Source organism: Delphinapterus leucas, chromosome 10, assembly GCF_059928025.1.
Source record: "Delphinapterus leucas isolate spDelLeu-1000000601 "Yukka" chromosome 10, BTC_Dleu_Yukka2, whole genome shotgun sequence".
Lineage (NCBI taxonomy): Eukaryota > Metazoa > Chordata > Mammalia > Artiodactyla > Monodontidae > Delphinapterus > Delphinapterus leucas.
The window spans coordinates 51,338,192-51,350,873 of record NC_143138.1 but is presented as its reverse complement, the minus strand read 5'-3'; the positions used below and the strand labels follow the sequence as shown (position 1 = coordinate 51,350,873).

At 42.3% G+C, this 12,682-nt stretch overlaps 1 protein-coding gene across 1 annotated transcript in view; it reads left to right on the top strand.

The window, feature by feature from the left end:
* GADL1 (GAD like acidic amino acid decarboxylase 1) overlaps window positions 1-12,682 on the top strand; it is a 390,875-nt gene that overhangs the window by 251,497 nt on the left and 126,696 nt on the right. Inside the window, exons 7-10 of the mRNA XM_022553949.2 lie at window positions 1,015-1,121; window positions 1,813-1,928; window positions 7,722-7,801; window positions 7,922-7,976. Coding sequence (XP_022409657.1) covers window positions 1,015-1,121; window positions 1,813-1,928; window positions 7,722-7,801; window positions 7,922-7,976 — 358 coding nt within the window. The remainder of the gene's footprint in view (window positions 1-1,014; window positions 1,122-1,812; window positions 1,929-7,721; window positions 7,802-7,921; window positions 7,977-12,682) is intronic.

Below are 12,682 nucleotides of genomic sequence, written 5' to 3'. Positions count from 1 at the left end.
TATTCAGATTCAATTTAAGGTAATCACCTAATTGTTCAAGAAGGAGAGTATACATATTAGTCACCCTCCAGTTATCTGGAGAAAGAAAGAAACGTTATAAAATTACATGGTAACTGTTTCAGGCTGGATTCCTGGGCAGCTGCCCTAGATGGAGCTTAGTGAGTAGGATGTTTATTAAGGGAAACCCTTGGGGTCAACAGGGTTTGAGGGAGGGGAAGGGAGGGGAAGGAAGCAGGAGTGGGCAGAGATAGGAGTCAAGCCACTGTGTAGGCTCTAAGACCACCTCGGCTGACCCCACAGACTCCCTGGAGCTACCCTTGCCCTTCAGTGTGGTCTGAAACTGGGCCCCCAAGGCCAGGCCCAGTTGTACCTCCAGCTGGACCAGTCATCAGGTGTGAACCACCACAGGACATTCCTAAAGGGGCTAACTTAGCAATGCTCTCTAATGACAGCATTCCAGCCCAGAGCCTCAAACCTTCATGACAGGGATCCAGGTAGCACCGTGTAGTAAAATCATCACATCATAAGAGATGTCCACAGTGCTCTTGCCATTTGCACAAACCCAGGAGTGTGGTGGAGGAATCCCAAGTTCTAGAGCTGACTGCTAGGGTACTTCATGGTAGTAACCTAATAAACCTGGCTACCATGACAATGGTTTTTCTTTAACCAGCATCCAAAGCAGCAACCAGAGAGCTAAACGGACGCTGTTCATGGCTAATACAAAGAATCCAGGTGCACTGCTTTGATCCTCCCAATGAAATTGAAGGTTTGCTCTAAATTAAGACTGCAAAGTAGCTAGTATCCTTAAAGCCGCCAGCTACTGACATTTATCTAACCATGACCAGCGCTGTCATAGACTGTGTATTCTCTGTTTCCGATGGATTCATTTCCAAAGACTCTACCCACACTTCAGCAGCCACTTGGTTTAATAAAACTCTGTGTGCATTTCTTGGGACTCCAAAGGGATGGTTTGACTCTAGTCATAGAAGTAAAGTGTTTTTTATATCTATCTAGTTATACGTATGAGGTGTCCCCAGTGTTTCTGTTAGTGGAAGAAGCGGTTCTGAAGAAAATGATTGAATTTATTGGCTGGAAAGAAGGGGATGGAATATTTAACCCAGGTAAGTACAATTAGTTATTGCCTCCATTAAAGCATCTACAATTTTATTCATGCCTTATTTGAGGAACAACTCCCCACAGACTTCCACATTACAAAAACTTGGATATTAATCATGCCACTTGGGGATAATCGAGCTTGTGCCTTTCTCCAGAGTGACGATGTTTTGCATAAATGCTACAGAAGTGACATACATGCTAACAAATGAGATGTCTACAATTTTGGATTTATATCCAACACAAATGAATTTATCTGTTGCTGGAAGTTAGGAAGGGCTATCATACGTTTTTCAAGTTTATCAATTAATTTTACTTTAGAAGTTTCCTGAATCATATTTTATTTCTCCTCCAGTCCTTCTTTGGAACCAGGGAGGAGCATGTATTGTCATTTTATTGATTAGAGACAGACAGAAAGAATATTATTAACTATGGAGACTTGGGTACTCGCCCTAAGTCCAGAGATGGAAACTCTTAGTTTAGAAGAGCTCTGGAATGAGAGAATAGACCAAAACTTCTGGAACTGGAGATGAGGAAGTGTGTAAGAGTAATGGGATTGGGGGGTGGGGTGCTCCCTTGATTTTGACAGTAATTTGTCATTAGGCTGGTGCACCCGCAGCCATCCATGCCTCCTACCGTAGCCGGCACTTGGGGAACAAGGATGTCACGCTATACATATTTCTGTTTTTGTTTTTGCAGGTGGTTCAGTGTCCAATATGTATGCCATGAATTTAGCCAGATACAAGTACTGTCCTGATATTAAAGAAAAGGGGCTGTCTGGCTTGCCAAGATTAATCCTTTTCACATCGGCAGAGGTAAAAAACAAATTATTTTTGATATGAGATATAGATTTTCTGAGAATGAATACATCATGAAGAGGGCTTTTTTGTTTGGGTGCTCCCGATGTGCTCTTATCCCATCCATGTGTGAGTCACGTGCCTACGTACAACATTGTATTCATTCCAAAAGAAATTCTGATCGGTTTGATATTGTAAGCCCTGGCCACCCAATTTTGTACATCACCTTTATTTAAAATGTATAGCCTGTAACATTTTCTTAGAGAAAAGAGAACACTTAATTTGAAAGTTCCACCTCTTTCTTTGAATCTCTGAGTGTCTTATTTTTGAGAACTTAGATGATTGCTACTGATATCAGGTATGTCTTCTACTCCCATTTCCTTGTGAAATTGATTGCTTTGAATGGCTAACACAAGGGCTCTTCAAGAGGAAAGGGAGATATTCAGTAACAATGAACATCATGTGCACGCACGCGCGCACACACACACGCACAGTTGGATGTTGCCACGATCCCCTATCTCACTGTGCTCCCCACTGAAGTAGGAGGTCCAATTGTGGATGAGTGCATTGGCTTTCAACTAGGCTGCCTGGATTCAATTCCTGTCTCCACTACTTACTATCTGAGTGACCTTGGGTAAGTTGACTAATTCCTCTGTGCCTCAGTTTCCTAACTTATAAAAATGAGTGTATCAGTTAGCTCTAATATCTAACAAATTACTCCAAAACCCAGTGGCATAGAACTATAGCCAGATATTATTGCCTTCGAGTTTGGAGATAGCTGGGCAGTGCTGCTGTTCTTGGCTGGACTTGGCTGGCGAGTGGCTGATCTGGGAGTGGCTGGGCTGGGACGACCCCAGTGATGCTCCACGTGTCTCTCATCTGCCAGCAGGCTAGTCCAGGTGTGTTGTCATGACAGTGGTGCAGGTAAAAAACAGCATGGACACACACTGGGCCTCCTGAGTCCTGGGCTCAGAACTGGCACATTGTCATTTCTCTCTCATTTTCTTGGTAAAATAAGTTGTATATAGGAACCTAGATCCAAGAAGTGGGAAAATAGACTTCACCTCTTAAGGGGACTCTGCAAAGCCACCAGGAAAAGGGACTGGATGCAGGGAGCAGTGAACAGTCTGGGGCCATTAAAGCAGCCCAGTGGCGACATGAGCTTAGTAGGCACTGATTGATTAGTGGGCTTTTGCAAAGATTGAATGAGTTAGAGCATGTAAAGTAGCATCTGGCACATGCTAGATAGACAAAAACGTTAGCTATTAGTAGTAATAGGAGGAGGAGAATGACCCAGCAATAATAATGCAGAGCACAGCTCATATGCAGTCTTACTTAGAAGGGATGCTTTTTTTGTTTTTATTTTTGTGATTCCAGTGGGGGCCTCTGGGGGTCCATCCCACCACTGTTTCTTCCCCATGTCCCCTCCTGTACCTTCTGCAATAATCCTAGGTCTCCTGTCAAACACGTGAGGTGGGCAAACTCTGAAAATTCTCCGTTAATTCCAGCTGGACTTTCCTGTATCTGTTACTTTCTTTCAAGAACAGGTTACTTTATTATGGCAAAAGTATAAATGGTGCAGGAACCTGACCACCCCCGCGTGTTCCCCCTGCCCTGCCTGAGTTCTGGTTAGTTCAGCGCTAAGGGCAAAGTGGGCATTGAGTTGGGGGTAGCTGGGAGGAGTCATCTAGTCTGAGATTCTGACTTCAGCTCCCCAGGCCCTTCCTCATGAGATGTTCATTCTGTAGCAAGAGAAGAATGTTTGGGAATGTGGACATCTGTGGAAAATGCTTGGTTATTTGGAATGATTATGGAGTAGAATTTCCCTGCCCTGGGAAACTTTGGTTCCAACCCTCAGGTTCCAATCCTTGGTATTTCAGTTGGAGGAACCCTAGTGTATCAGAAATGCAGAGTCCCTCTGCATTAGAATTGCTATTTCCATGCCTTGGAAAGCTGATTAAATAGGGGCCCTGCTATCAGTGCAGTGCTTTTACTTTTGCCTTTTTTGTTCTTCATTTGGTTTAAAATGTACCAGAGTTCTTTTTTGGGATAATTGCTCCAGAAAGAGGGAAGAATTTCTATGGAAGCCTAAAATAAAGATTATGCCTGGGAAAGATCAGTAACAGGTGTAGCTGGCAAGTTGGGAATGAAAAGAAATTGAAAAGTTGTGAACTCAGAACTAACTCTTTTTTAAAATCTCCGGTGGAGATATAGGTGCGAAAAGAGGTAAAATATATGCCTTGGCTAACAGACCAGCAGAGGATGGAGCCAGAAAACCAAGCTAGATGTGTGTCTTAGTTTGCTCAGACTGCTCTAGCAAAATATAGAGTGGGTGGCCTAAACAACAGACGTCTATTTCTCACAGTTCTGGAGGCTGGGATGTCCATGATCAAGGTGCTGGTGTCTGGAGAGAAGCTGCTTCCTGGCGAGTGAACCTCTGTGCTCACATGGCCTTGCCTCCGTCCAGGCTCGTGGTCAAAGTGAGGCCTGCCTTCCTCTTCTTACAAGGGCACTCATCCCATCAGCGTCTCGCCCTGGAGACCATCACGTTGGGGGGCAGGGATTAAACACACATGAATTTTGAGGGGACTCAAACATTCAGTCCACAACAAAGTGAACTCCATAGAAAAATTCCATGACGTTGAACACACTGTAGCCTTGAATATATAAGTTTTACCCCATCCACCATACTCTTCTTTGTAGCTCCTTCTTTTCCCTGCTCTGCCAAAGAGACGCAAGTCATAGCATTGGCATTACTTTAATTCATATTGTAGGGACCTCTGTACCACTATTTACAACAAATCAATTCATTACTTAGTTAAAAAAAAAGAATTAAAGAAAGCTGTGTTTCCTAAAAGATCCTAAACCCTATGCTAATCTTTTTGTTATAGCCCCCTTGTTTTTTTTCAGGTGTTGGCCCATGGCCCCCTGGTTATTTTCCCAGATTGTTTTATCAGGTGGCCTTACTTTTCCAGTTTTTATTGCAGCCCCAGATGAACCAGGGTAAGTTACTCCATCTCTGCCTTGCACCATCAAATGCAGAATATGTGCACTCGCCACTAAAGGGGTTTTTGCATACACTTCAGGTGTCCACGGTAATTCAGCTGTTGGTGGAGACCAGGAAGATCACAGCAGAGACCCCTAGACTGTCGGCATATCTAAGGTAGCCTCTCCAGGCCAAGCGGGAACCAAAGAGAAGGGGACTTTTGGAGAAAAGTAATAAAAGGAACAGATTTGTGGCCTGATTAGCAGTTAGATATGAATTCCTTACATTTATAGAAATCTTAGGGTTGTCACTCAAATCATTTTGGGAATTAGCATGAAGTAGTGATTATTGTCTGCCACTAAAAAGTGAGGGAGAAAAGAAACACTTTTCACTCCCAGGCCAGTGATCAGTTGTCATAGTTCCTTACTAACAGGATCGAGGCTGGGATGAGGCAAGTGAAACGTGTAGAGTCCATGTTTCAAGGTCACGCCTCCTTAAATTTTGCACCTGAGGTGCCTGACTCCCTCCATCACGGCCCTGCTCTCTAGGTGAGGCTGCCCTGAGTTTGTATGGCATTGCAGGCATTCACGGGCCAGCAGGTGCTTTTCAGGATGTTGTGCAGGGTGTAAGGTAGTCCATCTGGATTCCGACTCTGCCTCTTTAGGAATTGAACCACTGCGTGCTCTTGGAAAAGTCCCTGTACATTCCTTTTCTTTATTTCCTAAGGCATAACATTCATAACCCCGCTCTCCCCACCACCTGAAGCTAATTTGAACTTCAAACTAGTCAGCATCATAGGACTTCAAGTGTCCAGAACACAATCCACAGGAGGGGAAAGCAGCGGTTCACTGAGAAACCCAAGGTCACAGATGAAACCCTTGCTGGAACCAGGAAGGAAAACTTCAGTGCAATTCTGTCTTTCCTGTGGACACTGGCCGTCTTACTTTTATAGAAATGAATACCCACTGAGATTTGTGTGTCTTCTGTGGACGAGTGAAACTCAGGGGGAGATTGGGCCTTAGAAGGACTAACTTCTCTTCTGCCAGTGAAGGGAGTAGGCACCTCTTGTTTCTAAATGCAGCTGTTACTTCTGAACTCCGGCCTTCTAGGTTTTTCCTTCTCTTGAAACTACTCAGTATGTCTGAAGCATTGCTCTCTCTCTTTTTTCCCCTTCCAGGGCTCTTTTCCTCCTCTGATGCTTTCAGATGTTTAGACTTCAGTTTTTCAGACTTGTGAAAAGCTGTCTCTATCCATTTGAGATTGACATTAGACTCTACTTTGCCCTGAGATACCCAAAAATAGCTCCACCGAAGCTATTCTTATTCTGATGACAGGTTTTTTATTCAGCAGATCCATTGGTTGGGGGTATTTTGCTGTTTCTCAGGGCAAAGCAATGTGATTTTCCTTGTTGGCAGATGTCAGTGGGGGTAGGCTACTATTTATCATTATGAAATCAATAGCTGTTTGGTGCCAGAGCCCCAATCTCTGGTGGGAAATAATTCACCTTAGCTGTGTCACCTTAGCTATGGCGGGCTGATGTAGCAAGTAGGGAATTAACTATATTTTCATGTACATTATTACTCTTCACTATGCACACGTTCTTGTAACAACTCGAAATGAATGCATCCTATAGGCATTTTGAATGTGTCCTGTTTGATATTTGGAAATTAATTATTTAGGATGGTTTCATTTTTCCTGATGGTGTTACTTCTGCATTTATTTTTGCAGAATTCAAAAAGAGCTCCCCATAAAACTCTCTTGACAAAAGAGGAAAAAAATTACCACATTTGAGGGAACTATATCAAGTTAAGTGTGAAGGCTTGACTACTCTTTTAATGTATTCATACCTACAAATTAAATTACTAAGGTTTTTTGGTACAATAATGTCCTTTAGCACCTTCATTTTTTCTGGCATGAAAAGGAATTAATTGACCACCTGTCCACAGTAATGTATAAAGAGCGACATCTCCAATGTTTGAATGCTAAGTATTTGATAGGATTTGCGTAGGGCAAAAAGACCCAACACTCCAAAGTCTATACTACTATTTGCCGATAAGAAATAGACAAGACCTAATTCCAAAGCCAGCTCTTAGCCTCATTCATGCCAGGGTTGCATCAGTAGTGTGTCTATAAATTATTATTACTTTTGTTGTTATGATTTAGCCATATTCCCATGTGTCTAATTTCAGTCTTATATTCACTATTAAACAAGATTGGTCAAGTGTCTGATCAGCATTTATAACCCATTGTTTGCTCTTGAAAACAGATCCTCCTGTGGTCTGTGACTACAATTTTTGAGACAGTCTTGCTCACTCTGTAGAGGGCTTTTGAGTCAGCAGTGGACTAGATTCTGTTTCCATTAATACTGAGTTTTATTAGTAGCATCAAGAGAAACTTTTCTCAATGTTACTTAAAACAACAGCCTCCAGTGACCAAGTTTTTTCCGTATGCCAGGCTCTGTGCTAGCTCATTACATACATTAACCCATTTAACTCCATGACAAGCAGGTGGAGGAGGCATCCACATGTCCGCTTTATAGATTAGCAAATGGAGGCTTGGAGAGTATGTGTTCTTTGCTCAAGGGTCTATAGCTGTAACTGGGAAAACTTGGATTAAATCCTGGTTTCTCTGACCCCAACCAAAATCAGTGTTTTCAACCACTATACTAAAGAGCTCAGTTAAATGACTTTCTTTTTTTTTATGGCAATACTATTCCAAAGATTGGGCTTAGCCGTATAATGTACACCCACTTAGATAAATAAACAGTGCTTTTTTTCATGCTATGTATTTGCGTCTCTCTCTCCCCCTTGCCTTTTTGAATGTAGTGTCATTACTCTATGAAGAAGGCGGCCTCCTTTCTTGGGATTGGTACTGAGAATGTTTGCTTTGTGGAAACAGATGGAAGGTAATGGGGACAGGATCCAGAAGCCAGGTGGGTGGAGGGGGAAACTGATACTATTTAAAAAGCAGTACCAAGGTCTGTTCACAGCTGAACATAACAATGTCTCAAACCTGTGTCTCTTAGAGGTAAGATGATACCTGAGGAGCTGGAGAGGCAAGTGTGGCAAGCCAAGAAAGAGGTGAGAGGGGGAAGGAGAGGGAGGGAGAGAAAACGTTTGTGTGTCTGGGCATTGGGGGAGCATGCAGGGCCAGCAGCCAGGCCCACGTCTGTATGTGTGGGAGAGAGAAGAGGGCCCCTTAGAATTAAAGGAGGAAGCTCATTTACAGATGTGCTATTTCCGGGTGCTTGCTCTACACGTTCTGCGGAGTTTCTCAGATGTTCTCATTCCCAGATGGCTGGAGCTTATTAAAACACTGACATCACTGGATTCCGGATTCTTGCCTAGAATTAGCCTCAAAAGATGAGCCCAGCCTCTCTAGCAGGGTCCCAGCATCCACACTCCTACGTAGCTCTTGACTCTGAGGATGCTACAGGCTAAACCAGTTGTCTCTGGGCTGCATTCAGGATGATTTCTGATTTCCTGATCAAACTGTCCTCCTGGGTTGCTTCCACCCAAAGCCCATCCATAACCATCACCCCCTGTTGGGTGTGGGTCTAGTATTTCAGCTCTGGCAGACTATCCCCTCTTCCTTAGCGGCCTGGATGTATTAAAGCTTGCACCTCCATTGCTGGGGAAGACAAGGCATAGCCCTGGTCACCTGCTGTACTCCAGCTAAGCCTGGCATCTGCTTTTTGGGTGTGGCATTGTCTTTGTGCCAGCCATCTTGCTTCTTGGACCAAAAGCCTACTGGATTAGGTGCAGCCACTTCACTGCTTCCCTCCCATCTTCCCGCAGCCCCCATGCCAGTGGAGCTTCAGACCGTTCTCCCACCACTTTCCAATAGACCGCAACAACGTGTGGTGTGACTGCTGAAAAATTAAAAGCCCAGCTTTTGAGCTGGGATATAAGTTTATCTCTCCTCAGAGGGCTTCACACTTTAGGAAAGATGGGTTCTTTAATTTTTATTTTTTAAGATTTAGTATTATATTTCTTTTCTTTCACTCTTCATATTTTTAAAAATTTTTCATGAAATTCAACTTGTCTGGAGCATGCTAGATCACTGTATTTGGTGTGAAATTCTGCACTTAAAAGTTCTGCCTTTATTGCACATGTATTGGCTTCTGGTGTGTGTCTTTAGCACGATATTTTTTAAAACATTCCATTGACAAGTGGATTTGATAGTTGTCTGGTGGTACAGGTTATCAGATTTCTTTATCTCTTGGGTAAAATTCTATATTGCAACCTGTTTATTCTGCTGTGAACTACAGATATCACCTTCTAGTTTTATCTATTTTTTAAAATCTAGTTTTATCTTTTTCTACAGAAGTTCCTATCAAAAAGAACTTTATGTTATTAATGCTTGTTGGTGGGGAACACCCACCAACACCCCTTCCTCCTTCCTTCCTTCCCTTCCTCTCTTTCTCTTTCCTTCCTTCCTCCCTCCCTCCCTCCCTCCTTTCTTTCTTTCCTTCAATTTTAAACTTTTCATTATGGAAAATTGTAAATATATGTAAAACTAATATAATGAGATTCCATATACCAGTCATGCAACTTTCACAATCATTAGCTTATGCTCACATCCCCTCCCAGTACCTCTAGATCAGTTTGAAGTGTATCCTACACATTATGTCATTTGATCTATAAATAGTTCAGTATATCTGTAAAAGATATGCACTCTCTCTTTCAAAAAAGCCCATAACGCAATTATAAGAAAGAATAAGTTCTTAATATTATCCAGTATTCACTCTGATTAAACTTTCTCCCATTGCCTTTTTAAAAAAATAGCTGGTGGTCTGAATAAGGAGTCATACAAAGTCCATGTGTGGCATTTGGTTGATTTATCACATAAATCTTTTCTAACCTACAGTCTCCCCTCCTTTTTTCCCCTGCAACTGATCTGTTGGAGAAACCAAGTCCTTTGCCTTGTAGAGTTTTCACATTATGGATTTTGTTGATTCCATCAAGAATCTGAGACTCTAAGCGCTCCCCTCCCCTGTACCTCCCCATCTGTTTTCTATATTTCCTGTAATTTGGCTGTTAGATACTGAGACTTGGGAAGATTCAGGTTGGAATTTTTACCAGGACGACTTCATGGGTGGCATTTTGCCTTTCAGTCAGGAGACGTCTAAGACCTCCTTTTGTTATCGGTCCATCTGTCACAGAACTCTGCATCAGCCTCTCACCTCATGGATTTTGCTGCCATTTGTCATCATTGTCTAGACCCGTTATTTCATTAGTGATGTTCTAATTCATTCTCTCATTCCTTCTTCATTTAGTGGCAGGCCTACCACCCTAAACATTTTTGTTTCTTCATCCGTATTTGGTTTCCCTAAGGAAACAGTTTGGACAAGCAAGACAGAACCAATATTTTACTCTTTTCCCTTATTTACCAATTTTCAGAATAGTGAGTGAGTTGCCAGGCATCCTGAACGATAGCCAAACCTTTTTTTCTTTTTAAAGTATCATGAAGAACTCATCTTCTAACATATTGGATGGATTTTACTCCATGGCAGTCATTATTATTTTCATTGTTCAAATTTGTTTGTTTTGACAATGAAAGTCCATGAAAGTGACATATCCTGAAGTTGAGAACTTGAAAGGGGAGTTTTTAAAAAGTAAAAATTGCTTTAGGCACATTTGAAAGTAGGGCAACAGGGTTAGTGTTGGCATGCCTCCTCAGTTTTCTCTCAAGTCAGTTAAAACTTGAGCTTGGATTCACTAAGGACAAATCTTGCATCCATTCTGAGATTTTAATACCTGATGACTAGTTTCTTTTTCTCAGTAGCTTCAGACCTACTTTTTGTTGTTGTTTGTTTCAAGTTTTTAACTCATATTGTTACAGATGTAGGAAATAGTTATCAACTTTTTTTTTTTGCTGCTGGGGTTCAATTCCCTGGCCAACCACGATCCATTAAAAATCTGTTGAGCAGTGACCTTTACCTTGATGCCATTACAAAGATGGTAAAAACCACAGAAGCATCAGAAGTTCTAAAGTGCTTATAAAAAGATAAAACTAGTATAAACACTGAATAATTGGAAGTATTTTTGTGTATGAGTATTTGAAATGACAAACTTTCTTAGAGAATACAACTCATTGGCAACACACAGTCAGTACTGTTTCCACTGACTTTTCTCATTAATAGTGTGAGATATGAGAAAGGGAAAAAAAACCTGGAAGGTTAAATCCAGATTATGAAAGTTGAATTTCTGGGACTTATATTTATAGCTGGATTAAACAGGTGAGGAAAACTCATTAATGGTCTGTAATAGCTAGCATAGATATTTTCTCACAATTGTCAGGATGTCATAGACTTTATAAGGAAAGCTCAACCATTAAAGACACCTTCAGTGGTTTTAGTAAATTACTTTTTCTATTGCTTTTACTGATGGATGTAAATCTGGTCACATTTCATTTAGGTCATGGGCATGATAAAGACATAATCTGTTGGTAGTTGATTACAGGGAATAAGTCCCAAAGCCTATGGTCCCAGGGGCTCTGTCACCTACTAGCCGTGCTCTAGGAGGCTTGGTGGACTGTATTCCATGTGTCACAGCTGTCTCCCCACGTGGCAGATGTTTCCATTGTGTACCATCACTTTGATTCCTGTGCATCTCAGCCTAGAGATGTGGACCAAGCGTCCTTGCTCTGCCCCGCTTTCCATCGAGAAATAACTTCTTTCTGTCAAAGGTCAGCTAAATTGGAATGAATCTGGTTCAAGCTGACCCCTGACATTAAATTATTTTACAAGAACAAGTGTATTTCACGATAAAACTGAGGGAAAAATGACTCCATCCTAAAATGACTTTGACTCTTTCTCTGCAAGTAAGTATTCTTGTCACTGACTTCTTGTGCTCTAGAATCAGGATTCTACTTGCTCTCCTGATCACCACCTTTGTCTGCAAATTTTCCCCTCATGGCACTTCCAAAGAGAGCAACACACCTCTGCCAACACGTTGGGATGGATCTATCTGGAAACAACCTCGTGTACTGTCTTCTACATGGCTGCCATAAAATCCCTCATGGGACCAGGGTGCCTGGCTCGCTCGGCTGGAATTACCATTCATCTCTGCACTTGTTCCCACATTCTCCCTTTCCTCCCATTTCTCACGGGTACCTGCTCTCTCCGCAAGACGCAGCCATGGACTGGATGAGGAGGCAAAATTACAGCAGAAAGACGCAGGTTCTCTTTTCCAGCACATTCTAATGACTTTCTCTGTGGCAGCACCCGTTTGGGGGAGTGTATCCCAATGAGGTTACCATATCGCCTCTGACGCCAAATTTATACCTGATTACATCCCTTGCCTTGTAGCTGCTCTTACTTTACCAGGTGACAAGCAGACAGGCCTGCATGGCCTGCTCCTGGAGCTGGCTGTTTGTCTTCCAGCCCTGTTCCTTCTTATTTTGGAGGTGTTAGGGAGGCCCCGATGAGTCTCCCTGGGAAGGAGTTAGGAGTCACACAGGATGCCAGTTTGCTCTGGAGGTTGAGTTTATTCACTTCTATCCAGAAAAGCTAGAGAACAGAAAAGACTAATAAAGAAAATGAGAGTAAAGAGAATAAGGATGCATGTGGAGTTGGGACAAAGGATACTATTGTCGTGGCATTTTCTGTTTCTTTAGCGTATTTATAGTGACTAGAGGCCATGGGATGGAGACGTGTAAACAACACTCACTCAATGAATGTTTATCTCCAAAGAAACCAGATCAATGTCTGGGTGTATAACCCTTGTGTTTACCAACCTACTGCAGCACAGATTTAATGGTGACGATGACGATTCTTATCATT